General features: G+C 38.9%; 1 protein-coding gene across 2 annotated transcripts in view; it reads right to left on the bottom strand.

Annotated features, from left to right (window-relative positions):
- CADPS2 (calcium dependent secretion activator 2) overlaps positions 1–18,226 on the bottom strand; it is a 323,409-nt gene that overhangs the window by 204,346 nt on the left and 100,837 nt on the right. For both annotated transcript variants that reach the window (XM_056341052.1, XM_056341051.1), the window contains exon 3: positions 9,954–10,286. In XM_056341052.1, the coding sequence (XP_056197027.1) occupies positions 9,954–10,286 (333 nt within the window). The remainder of the gene's footprint in view (positions 1–9,953; positions 10,287–18,226) is intronic.

Below are 18,226 nucleotides of genomic sequence, written 5' to 3'. Positions count from 1 at the left end.
ACAGCACTATAGAAACATTGGTTAGATAGGCAATTCTGAGATCGTCAGTTCCAGCCTCCCACTTGACAACAGTAGATGAGTCAGCTGTGGCTCTACCAAGCCAAGTTCTGAAAACCTCCAAGATGGAGAGTCCGCATCTTCTCTGGCTGATCTGTTCCTTTGCTCCACTGACTTCATACTTAAGTTTTCCTCTAATGGTCATTTCTAAGTAGTATCCTAAGTCACAGCTTGTGCTAATTAATTCTTGTTATACCATCTGCTGCTACACAGTAACAGTGCTGTCATCTCTGGCTTTGAAACTTCCCTCCAAACTGCATGTGGTGGGCTATTAGACCACCCATTAGACTCCTCTTCGCCAGGCTGCACAAGTCTATCTTCCTCACCACTGCCAGGCCGGGGGAAGAACAACTGCTTCAGTCTCTTACCTATGCTGCTTCTAACGCAGCCCAGCATTACCTCGTTTATAGCGAAAGGACACTGTTGGCTCTTACTCAACCTGGCATCCATCCTGCAAACCCCACTGCCACCACCCCATCCTTTTCAGCAGAGCTGGAACTCAGCCATTTGGTTCCTAATCCATAATCACGCCCAGGGTTACCTTGCACAAGGCGCAAAAAAAATCCCACTTCTCCTTGAGGAACTTCATGGGCTTTCTGCTAACTTAATGCTGAGGATCACCCTTAACCATTCAGCATGTCACCTGCACCACCCTCCCCTTTAGTTTTGTACTGTCCACAGATGTGCTGAAGATAACATTTCGTCTCACCATCCAAGCTGTCAATAAATACTGAACTCTGGAGTACCGCGTTCCCAGCTGCCAGCTGGGCTCTTAAGCCACTGCCCACCAGCCTTTCAGCACTGTGACCTAGCCAATTCTGAAGCTCTCCAACTGTCCGCTTGTCCAGACCATACTTCCTCAACTTACAAATGTGAATGGGGTGGAAGATGTCAAAAGTCCTACTGTAGCCAAGGAACATTACCATTAACTGCTCTCCTTATCCACAAGGTCAGTCATTTCATGAAAGCAAGCAGTCAGGTTGGTCAGGCATGATTTGCAAACTAGTACCCATTACCTTTACATGTGTGAAAATGGGTTGTAAGAGGTTGTGCTCCAGTCTTTCCAGGGATTAAGGTGATGCCTATAATTCTCAAACTTTCTGTACAACAGGATGGTTTACTCCTGAGCTCTTATATGTTTTCTTAAGAAATCAGTGAACTCCTGGGCTCTTCTTTTCCCCACACTGCAGTTCCTAAGGGTCTCTACACAGCCATTCTTTAAATTAGGAGGAAGCTCGCAGCTTACCTTCTCAGCCTTCCTCCAACTCCTGAACGGTTTACTGGTGATTTCTGTAGCCCAGTGACTACCCGTGGCCATATCCACCTCCAAGTCTTCCCTGTTTGTAAGCAGCAGGTCAAATAAAGCACTAATCCCAACCGCTCCTTTTGCATTTGTGTTCAGAAATTGTCACCAACACAGTCTAGAGGCTTCCTTAATTGCTTGCACAATGCCACATTAACCTCCCAGCAAATTGGTGGCAGGTGTCTGAAATCCACCATGACATGTCAGAAGTTTGAAATGATGAACACCTAATCACAAAGCAGACAGCCTCAGCACTGACACCAGACTGAATCTGGATTATATGGACAACTATCTTTGTCTCCTGTAATGCAAAATACAAGAATAAATGACAGGCAAGGAGCATGATGGCTCTTCTGTTGAGAATCAGTCCTCTTTGAGGGTGAGAGGGTGTCTGGGGTGGACAGCCTAGAAGATGAGAGATTGAGAGATTAGATCTGAGAGATTAAAACAGCCTCAGCAGAGGAGACAGCTGAAAAGGTGACCTGAGAGTTCTCTCATTTTTAGGACAACCACAAAATCACCTTCCTAGAAGATGAAAAATAAACACACGAATTATAGCATACTGAAAGGGAGCTGCAAAAATCTCAGCCATTTTACATACTTAATTACTCTTGCCGAGGACAGTCTATCTATCCTTTATTATGGCTGTGCTTTGATATTTCTGTTTAAAATATCTATCTACCATATATATTAGCCAGCTCATTTCCAAATTTACCTTCATTTCTCCCTTCTGAGTGACTGTGGTGCAGGAACCCATATGGACCTTATCCAGCAAAGAAGGTTCCTCTCAAGAAGGGAAAGCTAAAAGGGTTCTCCCTTAAAAATTTCAAGTATGGGGGAAAAAGGCAGCTAAGCTTCAGAACAAGACATTCAGTACCAGTGAGCGAGAGGGAAACAGAAACATAAACTCATTCTTTTCCTGTGCCTTTCTCACACTGGCTGCTGAAGACACTTCAGGATGACAAACGCTGAAGCAGACAAACCTAAATATCAAATGGATCCTCGGGATGGAAATGACAGTTCCAAGCAAGACTGCTTTGCTTTGAATTGATAAAGAGGGAATACAGAACACTATGTCTTACAAATTCATGCCAAGGGTCATTAACTTATTCAGCTTGCTCACAAGCATTCATTCAAATGCACATATAAACCAGTAATCAGACACATTAATAAGCTTATACATCAGTCTGGAAACGTGGCTGTAAAAATTATTTGTTTTGTATTTATTTACCTGAAGACACAGAATCTCTCCTTAAAAACAAGAGTTAAAAAAAAAATAATACAACAGCCTTTGGGAGAAAAGATTTATTTTTATTGCTTAATACCAAAGTAGAGGAACTTTATCCTCGGCTGGTAATATTAAACATGATGAGTCAAATGCACTGGTGATGTTAATATAAGTGCAAGTTAAATGCTGGATATATTTGGCTTCAAGTGTTGAGGCAGCTTACACTCCCTTGGATCTGGAACTCAAGAGAATGTCAAAACAGCGTTAATTACTTCATGAAGTTCCAAAAGAATATTTTAGAGGAAGGAAACACAGGGAAAGGTAAAAAACAGAAGCAGCTTAAAACGATCTGCTTTAACAAAGCCAAAACTGATTTCCTTATTTTTTTTCCTAAAATGCCCATTCTGCTACTGTTTTCCTGCATTCACTGAATGCAAAAGAGAGTCTCAGAAAACAAAACAGCTTGAAAGAAAGATCCGCAGTCAAAATCCCAATGCTTTTTTAAATCCTCAGAGGAGGCGCGAGGCAGAGCAAGGGAGATGGGCAACTCTCAGCTTCTCTCTGCCGATTCTCGGTCAAGCCTGGCTTACCTCTTGTGACAAGGAAGGTGACACGCAGGAGAACAAGCCTAGGAGGAGCTAACTTGGGACAAGTAAATCCACTAGTCTATGAGTCTGGTCTGGTAGTCTCTCAGGCTACTAGAGACCACACATGCCCGACTCCTTCATGCAGGTGCAAAACAAAACAGAAGGACAGAAGCCACATATGCACAAAGCAAGCTCTGTGATAGAAAAATCCACATGTAAATGTTGTCTTGGAAGTGAAAAACCATCCCTCAATGTTTTTTCTCAACACTTGTACTGAACAACTAAACTTTTGGGTATTTTCATGCCTTTCAGATGTCCCACTCAAGTTTTCCTTTTAAATGTAGATGTCAAGGCCAATTTTTCTCACCCGATAGCTGAATGTAAGAAGGATACTGAAATTCTCAAGTACTGAAAATGCATTACCGTCACCAACACACCATTTCTTTCTGGTATTTTCTCAATATTCAACTACAAATAAAAATGTTTCCAAGTAGTTCTCCACTATGTAACTTGCAAGGCTTTTTAACGTTGTTCAGAGTCAGATATTTAAACATACTAAAAAGGTAACTTGCTTCTTGGAGGATGCTTTAATATTCTTTCCATCATTCTTCTATCATTAGAGTAGATGAGAACAAATCAACACCCTTTGGGGCAATCAGAGACTTTTTTCCCGAAGAAAACTCATTAGAGAAAACCCACTTGCTTACAGGAACTAAAACTCCACCCTGCCCCCCACTTAAATGCCATCAGTGTGTGTTAACAGAACTGAATCACTTGGGGGGTTCCAAGACTTCTTTTTTCAGCAGAACTCACATTATTAAGATGAAACTCCAAACCAGCCCGACACACACAGTTCAGCTTAGCTCTGGATTTCTCACAATATCATTACAGAAGTAACCTTAAGAGGAATATTTGAGCTTGCAGCACTCTTTTCCAAAACACTGAAACTTTTGTCTGGAGCAAGACCTTTCCAGATGTCTGGAATGGATGTAAAAGACGAAGCACCTCAGCAAAAAAAACCCCACAAAACCCCACATCTGAAAAAAGGTAACTGTTGAAATATCTTCATATTAAATTCCTCCGTGCGTGTAATCAAGAGTGACATCTCTTGAAGAAGAGACATCTAAAATCTTGTGAGAAATGACAACTTATTTATCTATCGAAGTGTTTGAATTACTCTGCTCTAACCCAAGAACAGACAACAGCTGGCCCTTTTTCTTCTTGAAGAACACATAAAAATCAATCAGAAAGCAGATTTTTTCGTGAGGGCGGTGGCATGAGAGAAGACACATTCTTGTATTTACAGATACTAGAAACTAATAGAGTTGTGCGTGAAGAAACCTGAAATGTGAACATTTCAGGTATCAAAGGCATGAAACACTTTTCAGGTTGACAGATATATATGACAATTTTAAAGCACTGACCTGTTCTGTAAAGGAAGCATATTGTTAATTGCATCATAGCTGCAGAAACTGTCTAGACTCGCATTTATCATATAAAAATGCAGTCAGCACCTGAATACTAACTATAACTCTATATAGGGGAGCAGGAATATCTTTGGACAGGCAAAACTACATTTCCAGCCCAGAGAAATGCTTAAGACATCAGTGGGTAGCTTATCTAACACCTGATGCTACCTGAAAAATACACTGGTGGATCTTGCCAACATTTTCCAGAAGTTACTTTGTTGCATCAGGTATAGTAACGATGCTCACTGATGAACATCAGAAAGATACTGTCTTAGCTGAAGCCCTGGTCACATTATAACATCACACAGAGCCAGTATCATTTTTGACTAAAAAGACTCAGCTATACATATTGTTTAACAGTATGTATTCTAGAGTTTACTGCCCAAACCAATTCTTTTTCCTGTGTCTTGCCTCAAAGAGGTAATGAATCTATTTAAGTTTTGGTCTATCTACTAAAGGGGATCTCAACGCTTCTTTAATTACTTCAAGATGATTATCAACTGCAGATTGAAACTTTCTGTACAAAGATATCATTATTCTTTGTGCTTCATAAAGTTGCATTTGTCCTTATAACTTGTATAAGGTATGAAAGTTTCTAAGAAAAATATCCAGAAGTATGGGAAATTCTGTGACATAACTGCGCTACTTTCCATTATTTTACTGAGGAAAGGTTCAGAACTACAAACATTTAAAAGTCATGAAGGCCTTGTTGCAAATTAAATTGCCCTTAATTTGACTTATTTCCAAAACTGCATAATTATCTGGACTTCAGTGAAGTGCTGGGTGAAACAGTCCAGTTGTATTGAGCACCATAAGCAGACTGCACTTCAGGAGAAATTCTTGACAAAAAAATTTCTCATAATTAAAACCACAAAAATTTATTACGGAAGATACAATATAGTCCACCATTCTCAATGTTAGACATTTATACAAAGAGTTATATTTTGTAAAAGCTAAAGATAATAAAGGATGTGAACCAGATGCAATATAAGGCTTTTGAACAGAAAATTATATCTTGCAGCGAAGTACCATCTAAAGCTATTTCCAGAAGAATTAGTTTGTGGTTGATTCCCAAAAAGTCAGTAATAGAAGACTTAGCAAATAATTCTCCTCAAAACTATTACATTATTCCCAAAATTGTTTATCACCTGTCAGAAAAGAGCATGTGACTTGCAAGAATTCTTTCATTATGAAAATCAGTGTTGTTCTCATCTCCCCACACCCAAGACAAAGGGTTTAGATCAGCCAAAAAAGTCAACCTTATAAAGGTACTTTCAAAATACAATAAACTCTGTGCAGTTACGATTTACCTTGTACAGAAATTCTGGTACTGGTGGAGTGATGTAATAATAGTACATTACCACACGTCAGTTTGACTTTGACTTTCAGTTTGACTTTCTGTGCCAAAGTTATCCTCTACATCAGTGATTAAAAAAAAAAAAAAAAGTCTGTATCATGTTTGATCTCTATAAATCAAAGAAATTGTAACAACATACTGCGGCTAGGCATCTCGAAAGAACTCAAGAAGCTCATTAAGTCCCAACTAACTGGAAATCACTTCTTTATCATAAAATACAGCTCAAGGTAACACAACGTAAATAAAAATCAGATGAAAGCGTTACCTTACAAAACTTACAAAACTGAATCTTTTAATCACAAAGAGATATAGGTGGTTGGCAGCAGTTGCTGGCCTTGCTCTAAACTGTAAAGTTGAAAACAAGATCATAGAAGTCATCTTCAACATTCTAATGTGATCCTCCTGTTAACGTTCACTACCTAAGGACAATGTTAGGCATTTAGCCTATGTTACATGATTGTGACAAAAAGTTCTTCAAAGAAAAATGCATATAATTCTCATAGCTATGTGGACTATCATGTCCACAGGTCAGAAAGCTGGTCTATTACTATTCCCTTTATTTTTTTATTAAGTTCTTGTGCTGATTAAACAAATGCAGTTTCTCACTGCTATCACAAAAAGGATGGAGATTGGCAACCTGCACGGGGTCCCACAGTAACCCACACCTAGCAGAGCTGCTGCAAGATACCAAGGGTTTAAGAGTTGAAGGGAACATTCCATTTAGAACAGGCTGGGGAGCAAAACCTGCTGAAAATCAATAAAAAAGTTTCTAAATGCAGAGAAAGTCACAAGGAGGAGGCTGGCAGACAATACTTCCTGCTGTTACAAATAGCATCCTTGTCTGCTTAGCAGCCCTGTAGGTACAGGATAATTTACTCTTATCATCGACATTGTAAGACATTTTTCTGTTTCCTATTTCCAAAGGGCTGGAAGGAACAAAAAAAAGGGGGGAGAAAGAAAAAGACAGAGTTTTCTGCGCAAATTATAACTGTACAGATTTGCTGTTAAGGGCAGCTGTTTGACAGAGCTGCAAAATATACAGAATTTCATATATCTGATTCTCTGCTAGAAGCACAGGCTAGAAGCCAACTCATCAAAACCTCTATCAAAAATACAATTTTAACATCTGTTTGGACTCTCACTTATCTCATTGCTCCCAGACACTATTGATTATCATTATCTGCCAGTCTCTAGTATTCTAAACAGCAGTGGCAAAGGGAAATGAAAGTGAGCATTTTCATACGAAGATGGATAGAGGCTTCTAGGGCAGAATAAAAACTACTGGTGCTGACTGAAATTCGAGTGTAACTTCATCTCATCTTCTATAAATACACAGTGAATAGAAAGGAATAAGATACAGCCCAAACTAAAATATTTATTAAAACTATAATGAGAAATAAGGGGTTTTGCCAAAGAAGAAAATGCATGACGTTATCAGAGATTGGTTGCTGCTTGCAATATGCTGCCTGGGAAGGCTATGATTGTTGTCTTTTTCTTTGCAACAGATGACTTCTCATACCTCTGGCGTATTATGTGCTTGACTGGACCACAGGCACAGGATATGAAATGTATGGTTGGTAGCAACTCTGTTGGAGTACATAATGAAAGTTTTTGCTTTAGCAAAGTAATCTTATCCTTGCCTTGGAAAACTAAAAACTTCAGAAAGCTGGAACCCCAAACAAGAAGGAAACAGGCGTGAAGCCTCTTTCACTCTCCATTCTTCCCAGTTTGGAATATGTAGGCGCTCCTATATCTGCACCCAAAGAAGTAAGTCTCCCTTTCTTCCTGTCCTCCAATACTTCTGTGAATCCAGAATAAACAATGTGTACTTTGGAGACACGAACAGGAGATTTTACAACCTTCAGTGCTCACAACCAGGAAGAGCAAGGTAAGTCTTCCCTTAATTCCACTGAGTCATCTTTGCACAAATCAGGATGATCAGTCAGTCTTTCTCCCTTCCCACCTGCCTACAAGATTATTTCCTCTTTAACTGGCAATTCAAAAAATTGGAAAGAAAATCATCCCATGCTCAAAATTCTACCATGGTCAAAGACAAAAATGAGTCAATGTGAGGTTTCAGTCTTTCTGTAGGTTATGAACCAAGAACAGGTTGTTGATATTTGCCAACCAGTTTTGTTCCATCAACAGTCCTACAATTAAGAATGAAAATAAAGAAGCCTTCAAGTATACAGAGACAAGAACCTAGTGGATGGTATCATCAGAACCACTTCTAGACTAAAGGAACTATTTTTTTGTTTAATTGTTCAAAGCTCTATACTGACGATTGTTTGTGTTCCTCTAGCGCAATGCAGACTAACAGCAGATTTTGACCATTCACAGTGACATATAAAGTAAGATTTAGCAACCATCAATCACCAGAGGAGGGAGCTTCTACTATAAGCAATGGGTTATCTAGTTTTGGGGAAGAAAATAGCTATTTTTTCATGTTTTCAGGCATTGGAACAGGTTGCCCAGACAGTTTGTGCAATCTGTCTCCATTCTTGGAAGTGTTAAGACCTGACTGGTTAAAGCCCTCAGTAACCTGGTTTGTTCTCACAGCTGACTCTGCTTTGAGCAGCAAGTTGGACTGAATGATCTCCTGAGGTCTTTTCCAGACTGAATTATCCCATGCTTCTATGTTCTAATGTATATAAAAAAATGCAAATAGGCAGGATTATCCCCCAGGATTTCAGTGCTGCTTCACTTCATTACCAACTTGCATATCCCAGAGGTTAGCTTCACGATTTACAAGAGGCAAAAGGAAAAAGATTGGTCAAACAGGAAAAAAAGAAGCAATATTTTCTAACTCTTTCCATTCAAAACTGTTCGTTCAGAAGTTTCCTTCCACCCTGTTAGTAAACAGCTCACAATGAAAACAGGGAGTCCTCATAATTGGATGCAGAATAAAGTATTACACTTTCTCATTATGAAAGCTGGATCTATGACCCTGAGAAACATTAAACAGCACAGATGTTTCAATCACAGAACAGTTACATGACTTCATTAATCCATAAATGAAGTAGGCAACAATGTCCGAGATTCCTCATTTGTTCCTGTATTCAGATGGCCCATGACTACAAGCCCATCTTAGCATAATATATGGGAAAGAGCTTAGCTGTAGTCTGGTGTATGATTTTATAGACAGTGCAGAAAGCTGTGTGAGCTCAGTTTAAATGCTACATCCATGCTGGTTCGTTGCAAGACTTTCAAAACCACCTTGCTTTTTCCAGGTTTTTCCTCCTTAAGTAATTGCTAATTTATAGTTGCATCACTGTGAAGACTGGCCAGATAAAATATTTTTACATACGATTTACACTACTGATTAACCACAGATTATACATATAAATCCAAACACACCTTCTGAAAAGACTGTTTGTCTTGGCCTCAGCAATTTATGGGGAACATAATTTTTATCCCTTAAAATAACAAAGTAAAAATGTGCAAATTAGCTTTGTAGATAGTGTTTGAAATGGTGCACGTTGAGTTCTACCATACCGACCTTCTAGACACTGGATCGCCAAGAGCATCCTCAATTCAGACACCTGTCACATATCTATTTACGTCAGCAAATTTCTTTTAAAGATGTTCACACATACACAAATGTCGGTACATACGTACGTGATCTGTGTGAGGGTATGCAGGTACACAGATCATAGCACAGTTTGTGAAGATCACCCGATCACCCGTATCACTGGAGCTGTGACACTGTAAAAGGTCTCAGGATATCCATAGCATAACTACCATATACTCTGGCATACCCTTTTTCCTAGTGCTGTCCAGCAACCAAATGATGCAAAGATTCCTTTCTGAGGGGGTCTCATCTCCTCAGACTGTGGAGATGTACTTAAAACTGAAGGCTTCTACTCAAAGGGAGGAAGCACTTGACCTTTTGGTGGGGGATGGGAGAGAAGGTATTTTGGACACAACAGAACCGAGTGACACCAATACTTACTTGGCAGGCATTATATATCAACTGGTGTTCCAATTTTTTGATCCCTAGAATCTGCTGAAACATTTCATAAAGCTGTTCCTTGCTCAGAATCAGCTCCGATACAGCACTTAAGGCCATTCTATTCGGCTGTTTGCAAAAGTCCTCTTCTCCCCTGTATATGGCATCAAATTTGGCTAGCCAAGAACTTAACACTGTCTCTTTGCTTAATCCATCGATTTCTGGCAAACTTCGGACTCTCTTTTCTATGTTTTTCTTAAAAACATCTCTAAAGTCATTTGCAGAACATCCTCCACTGTGGACCATTCTTGCAACCCGGTCACTCTTGAGAAATACCTTTCAAAATAAAAGAAGAGGAAAAAAAAGGAAAAGTTAGGCACGGACACAAACACAAGACAATTCCTTATAAAAGCATTACAAGCTAGTGTTTTGCTTCTGTGTGAGTTTGCTTTATAATGGAAGAGTTATACAGGCCAAGTTTGCTATATTTTTCATGAAGAAACGAGTGACCACATTGGAGAAGTAAGTTTCTGCACTGATTACATGCTTAAAATAAGCAGCTTTTTAAGTATTTATGCACAAATTCACATAGCTAACCCAGAATTAAGTCTGAATTAACAGCAGCTAATTTAAAACTTTCCTACACTGTCTCAAAACTCTGGAGCATGAATTAAAATATGATCTTGAAGCCAGCCAAAAATGTCATGGAAGATTAGATAGAAATCCAGAAAAAAAGAACACTACAATCAATATTCATAACAGAGAGGAGAAAGACTCAAAGACACAAAACTGGTTCTACCTACCACTGCAGATACAACACTGAAGACACAATATGGGATTCTCTGTAAAAAGACCCAAACAAAAACCAACACAAAAAACCCTTCCCAAGTACCCGTACTTTAAGATATGACATCCAAATTACAACAACAGACCCATTAAATCAGCATCAGCATTCTGTAACAACTTCTCAGGGTTCAAGGATGGTTGCATTCATCTCTTCTTCTAACATGGGCCTTGGCAAAATTGATTTTTCCAGCCACAATGCGTGGCCAGCTCATTTCTAGTAGCATGTCTCATGAAACCGTTCCTCTACAAAATTCAGCTAACAAAAAGAGGACCACTGCAGCACGATCAGCCCTGTAAACAACTGATGTGTGCCTTGGACAAGGGATAAACTGCATCATGCATAAACGCTTTCACGAACAGATAACTTGGGGTGAACCACCTGGCCTCCTGCAGCAGGGGGAGATGGGTTGAGGCCCCCCCAACCCTGCAGGGCTTGGCTGCTGGGAGGCTGCTTGACTGCCACATCAACACCCCAAGCACAGCTGAACTGCCAAGAACAGATGCGATGCCACGTAGTCCAAACAGATTTCCTCTGCGTCACCTTTCTGACTGTTTGCTCTTTTCAATCTGATACTATGAAGTGGAAGATGAGTTAACTGTGCATTTTCAGATAGTCATTTTAATCACCAAGAGCTACGAAAACACAATGAATGGAGATGATAGCACAGCAGAGCTCTGACTCCATGTGCTGCCGTGTGTTGGAAGATAGCGCACCTAACAACCGACTTAAAATACTGCTGTGCTTCATTTGGAAAATACAAAGCAGAGGAGTAGAAGAGGAGCTAAAAAGCTGAGCAGAGGGGAGTACATGGGTGGAAAGAGATCACAAAACTATCTTCCAGTTCCAGTGCTGCTTGATGCATGTTTCCCTGTAGCATATTTTAAAATGTAGTTACTCACAAATTACATCTTTCAACAGATATTCTAATTGACATCGTACAGAAGGCAGTAGATTAAGCCTAAAAGTACTTGCCTAAACAGGTTATTCCAAAAAAAAACATCACCAATATCTGCTAATCACATTTTATGCTCTAACTGTACCATGATGAATCTCCTTTTTTGGAAACATAAGCATCCAAAGTTAAATTCTTATCCGTAATGGGACCTGACATGGTTACTGTCAACTAATGCTGATATTAATTTCCTCAAAATGCTACACTAATATTGAATCTCGTTTCAAAACAAATAATAATCAGAAATTCCACTCAGCAATAAAGCTATTCAACACAAACAGGTACAAGGATATTAAACCTTTCCTTGTTTTAACAGTCCACAATTACAATTGATTCATTCCAACAGCTTCACTAGAAAGCAAATAAAAAAAACCAATTAAAAAAGATGACCTAAACCCAAGTTCAGCTACTTTGTACTGTTTGTAAACAACATTAATTCTTCCATCACATTAGTTTGCACAACCAATGAGAGAAAGCAGGTGCACAGGAAATAGTGAAATTAAGAGTATTTATAGGTTCTTCCCCCCAGAAAAAATCTAATGTTTATCTAAGATTACATGACTGTATGTATTGCTAATATAACTGGATCATTCTAATTAAAAGATAATTTAAAATATTGCAAAATACACACTGTAAGGCCATCAGAATATCATTCACCTTTCAACACCTTCTTTCAGTCATGTTATTCAAAACCATTAATGCAGAATGCAGGGGCTGAAAAGCTGCTAGCGCCCCCCATGACTTATGAAACAGATTAATTCACAATTTATTTCTGATTTTGAAGTTGATTTTCTAGGAGACTGCAGGAAAAAAGCGTTTCATTTTTTCAACACTCACCTATTTTAACACTTGGTGCCTGCAACATTGACAAAACGATGGCATGTTCATGCTGGGCAAAACAACAAATAAAAATACAAAATACAATGAGCATGTAGCCCTAACCTTAAAATGTTCCCTTCTGAGTGTTTTGGGTCGCAAAACTGTATTTTTATTAAATTTTCAAAAATTATACCAAATAATTCTTTCACAAAAGATATGGTGGGTATTAAAGGGAATTACTAAAAATATAAACCCAAGGTGCAAATAACATACTACAGAAAGTACATGGTTGGTTCTGAAAAGGAATCCGTCGGACCTAAAGCTCTTAGCGCATGAATCCTCTTTGAGTGGCTATTTACCAAAATTTTTCCTGAGGGGAAAAAAAATGTAACACCATCTTTGAAATTAACTACTTGTACTTGATATAATTAAAAAGTAATAGTAACATCTGAACAGAAAGACTCCATTTTTAATGCTTTGTTTGCAACAGAAAACCATAAGAGAATGGAAATTCGGTTGAGTGTACCATATGTGCCTCAAATTTGACACTGTAAGATGCATTTAAAAAGCTATTAAATGTCTCATTATTCCTGTTCCTGAAAGACATATGGTACACTTCATGTTAAATGCAAAATCCTTTGCTTCAGTTATATTTCTTGAGATCTGTCTTCTCAGTTTCAAAGCTCTTCTGAGCTGTTTTATGGTGCGCTTTTTTTTTTTTTTTTCCTTTTTCTAATTGAAAGAGAAGTTTATGGGAATTGCTACTATATGGAGACTGGTCTGCCACCAGTTTCATGCCGATGGAGCAGTTATTTCCACTATTGCTCCAGAAAGCCCATCTGGCTAAGTATCTGCAGGCCCAGAGTTCAGGGACACATACATGCTTTACAATACTGGTGGCACTTCCCTGGAAGCATTAATTTTCACACTGAAATATATAAGCCTTTGAGGTAGTCTGAATGTAGTCCATATTTTTTTCTTCAATATGGATTATACGCACAGCCCAATAATCCCCATCAGAGAAAAGGTTTGTGTTGCCATCCATCTTTAAAGCAAAATACTAATTAAGTACGGTCACTAAATTGCCGGCTCTTCTTCCCTTTACTCCTGTATCTGGATTGTCTGCTCATTAGACTTAGATCTAATTAAATAATCATTCAAAAACCTTCAGTGTTAAAATATTATCTCATGTCTCTCAAAACTAGGGGGGAACTGGAGAGGAAAAAAAAAATAAAATTAAGAGGTTTGAATGTAAAATGTACTTGAAGAAGTTACTGGGGGGACAAAGAAATCTATTTCTATAGAGAACTAGATTTGGCAGATCAGTTGTGATCATTTGGAAATCCTTGTATTATTTAGAAATAATTTGATAAGAGAAAGTATTTTTAATGAAGGCTTCCCTGTTTCTGCCAGTGTTTTCTGGACTTTTCAATGAAATCATGGAGTAACACTCTTTGTCAGTCAGCATTTGAGCTTTTAGTATCGTTATTGATTCCTTGAATCTAAGTCAGCATCTTTTTCAGTTCACGTTATTTAGAGCCCTTCTATATACTCTTGGACTGAGCCATACGTACAGTCTTTGATGGATAAAGTTCTTCTCACATCATAACTGGTCAAAGATGATCAGGTAAAGAATTTTAAAAACCAAAATTCCTTAATTTCTTCTTCCCTTATAATTACAGTAACCATTATAATTTGCATTTATGTCCTGGAGTATGGTTTAAATTAACTTTTTTCTAATCATTACACATACACAATTTCATTTGTTGCAAATGCTAGTAGTAAAAAGCTTAATTCAAAATCATCTTCAGCACTAGCTACTTACATTAAAACCGTATTTCTGTTTAAAGATGAAAAATCATCATTTAGCAGTGCTTACAGCTTAAGAAAGTAGTGAAAATATTAAACTAAGAACTGCTTTTACATCTTCTAGCACATATCCCTTGAATAACATTTCAATTTATCAATCATCACACCAAATTTAATTATACATGCAGGTAACACAAACAGGATATTCTCATTTAGTACTGTAAAGCTTAGAAAAAACATAAGCAATATGCAAAAGAGTTTGCATAAACTCGATTGTAGATAACCTTCGCCTTCTCTTTGTAAAGGGATTAAATATAAGGTCCAGCAGGCCACGCATTACAGACTTTTATACATGTTTTCTCTCCTTCTCTCATTTGAAAGACACATGCTGATGAGAGTTTTCTATTAAGGTCAGCCAGTTTGGAAGAAAAAAATCCAACACAACAGTTACAAATATCTGTAATGTTTCTAGCAGTTTGTATAAGTGATGTTATTAACCAAAAAAAATAACATTTTGTAATTTTGCTACACATACCAGTAAAACACAACCTTTCAGCTACTTGCTTATGTATCAGTTCTAGCAGTGCCTGACTCAGCTGCAGGCACAGCACCAGCTGGCAACACACTAAGCTTGCACTGACCGAATTATTTTACAAGTTCTTTCATTCTCTGGGAGAAAACTTTGCAAAAGGATTTGATAAAGAGAAAATTTATGAACTAAGCCACACACCCCATCCCCCCTTTTAAATAAAGAACTGCAAAACCAAGAAAACAAAAATGTGTGCTCCAAACAGTACATTACCTCAAAGGGGAAAAATATACATACGTTAGGATTTTTAATCAAAATCTCACTTTCATACTAACATTCTCTTCCAAATTAAAACACAGAAAGCACACACCACCACTACCACCCCCCCCAACCCCCCCCATATTATTTGTTGCAAAAATGTTGTGTCTACAATACAAATCTCTTGCAGAACACCACTTGCATCTGTGGTATACCCAGTGCTAGAAAATAAAAATCCTTGGTCTTGTAGGTAATAATTTATAATGGAGCACTTTTTTCAACATAAAATTGCCTTCTTATTAACCACGTGAAAACTGCAATTTTAGTTTCAGGGAATATAAGTGTGTGTATGTGTGTGTATATATATATATAAAAGCACATGTGTGTATGTAATGCATGTGTATATACACACACACAGAGAAGAGCATTGCAGTCAGTCATGTTCATCCATTAACCATTTTGGAGACACTCAATTCAACTATGACTTATTGCTTCTTATGTTTTGAGTACAAGTTTTGTGTGGTAACAGAGGATTTTGTTTGATAAAATGTTTGCTTTTTTAAATTCAAACAGGTACAGAGAAGGGCAGAAGGACCACAGAAACAATTCCTCAGCCGCTGAAAAGAAAACGCCTTACACATCTGGCCCCTGTGCACCTTCTAGCAGTGCAACTGCACCAACATTCTCCTCTTCATAAAGCAAAACAGCATTAGGAATTTCATTTGCCACAAGAGCAGCTAGAGATTCTTCGTTTTACACAAGATCACATTTACGGTCGAGAAACGTCCTGTGCCTTAACAACCAGGGCTCAATGCATGTCTCATGGAAAAGATGGCTGCAGCTCAAAATGCATACTAAGTCTCTAGGACAGTAAATTTCTATACATACTAGACATTATCTGAATCCGCTTCCCTATCACCTTTCCTTACAACACATAGTTCAAGATGCCTAACAGCTTTTTTCACTTAAGTTCTGGCATTACTGGATACAAATTCCTGGCACCCTGCATACTCCAGCACAGTAATAGGTGTGTAATGGACACATTCGGCCTCTTAACCAAACTAGCAATAGTTTGGTACAGGCTGCAGGGGAGGTAAAGGCCTGAACCATAGGTAGCTGGGCCAAGAACTCCTCTAGTTCCAATCTGTTCTCTGAAAACCCACAAAGGATCAGTCGCTCCATGAGCATTTATCTGTATGAGCTTGCAATGATGACCGTGTGATTAATAGATGAATAGCAGGTGGCTTTTCCAAGACTCATTTATCAAGGAACAAAGAAAGTTGTGAGTACAAGGAGTCCCTGTATACCTTTCCCATTGCATGTGAACTGACTGGGCGCCAACCACTTTATTCCATGACCAGGACAGCCTCAGTGAGCCTTCTCTGGCTCTCCTGGCTAAGCAGGCTGGCTGCACGGCAGCGATCTCTCCTTGAGCTGGGATGCCTGTGAAGGTTGCTCCTCAAGGCAGAGAGACCTTTTACCAATGGCATGACTTTTACTGGTAAGAGATCGATACTGCGCATAACTTTGTAATATGTTAACTTTGATTGGGTCTTGGTAACTTTGATTTGTGCCTTGGTAGTTCTGAATCACTGTTCAACGTGGTTGTGTCGTAAAGTAACAGTGTGAATCTTGCAATCAAACTTTGTTAAGCCACGCTTTTACAGTATCATATTAAAACCACATTTGCTAATACTTTTGACAGTGGTTCTTTAAGCAATCTAAATCACCCATTTGGAACAAGGTGGAATAAACCACCACAGTCCTTATACACAGAGAGGGCCTCTAAGTAATAGTTCACCCAGGAGCTGTGGTAGCTTTCTACTTCTGTTTCTACGATTACTTGCACGTCATTCTGAATTATGCATAAAACGCCCCTGTCTTCCAGACTACCAATCACAGCTGTAACAGCATCCTCTGCACTGATGTAGAACATGGGAAATGCTTCATTACCTACGCTTGGTCATTTTTAAATGATTGCACCAATTGCTCCAAGTGATGCTGCAAACTTTATTTCGCTTGTGAAAGTACTCTATCTCCTTCTAATTAGGACTATCCAGCTCTCTTTCTGTTGGCCTCCTGGAGCTTGCTAAGGAGCTGCAAGCACTGCAGCGTGGTCATTTGGGTAGCACCACCAACCTGGACACATTCTTTAATGGTGAAGTTCTTCCAAAGACTCCATCAGATGCTGACTCCCACACTGTCCCTCCCAGTCTGGAACAACTCTTACGCAAACAACTCCCAACCCACGGGCTTGTGATCAAAGCAGACAGGGCACCATCAAGACTGCAAAGCATAACCACTGGGAGGATCTGGCCCCTCTTCTCCAAGCCCCAGTCACACCCTGGTCATGAAGAAACACACTTTAAGTGCATTTTTTCCCAGTTGGAGCTGAAGGCTGTCACAGAGGCTCAGTCTGCTGTGAGTTGTGTTGCTTCACCGTATTATGCCCACCAGCAACGGCAGGCACTACTGCCCTTTAAGCCAGCGGGATTCTCCTTGGGCAGGTGGGATACACTTTCAGTTCCCATGTTTTGTAGTGCTGCCACATCAATCTCCTGTGCCCACTGCAGAGAAATAAGACTCAAAAGATTTTGGTGAATGTGAGGGTAGACCCACTGTCCCCAAGATAACCACTGCCCCAATTTCACCTGTTTGTCATTGTTACTTTCTACACAATAATTTCGTTGTACAATCATTCAATCATTGATTATTAATGCCCCCACATAAACCTTTAAAGTTTAGTTTAATCTCTCTCAGGGAAAAAAAAAAAAAAAAAGAGCAAATTTCACTGTAAGGCATATAAAGAAAATTCAGCCTCTGACAACATCATGCATTTCCACCTTGCAAGTGTTTCCAGAGCTATCAAACCATATTCCATACAAATCATAAGTGTATAGTATACAAGGGCCAAACATTGTCTCTCCTACACTGGCTCACAAAGACTGATGAGCCCACTAGTTAATTACGTAGGTCTCCACAATTATCCATACCAACTGCAACTGATGTTTGGGGCATCCTTAAAATGTACTAATGTTAAAATTGAACTCTTTCATATAACT

Source organism: Falco biarmicus, chromosome 5 (assembly GCF_023638135.1).
Source record: "Falco biarmicus isolate bFalBia1 chromosome 5, bFalBia1.pri, whole genome shotgun sequence".
In the NCBI taxonomy this organism is placed as follows: domain Eukaryota; kingdom Metazoa; phylum Chordata; class Aves; order Falconiformes; family Falconidae; genus Falco; species Falco biarmicus.
This window is presented reverse-complemented; position numbering and strand designations above follow the sequence as displayed.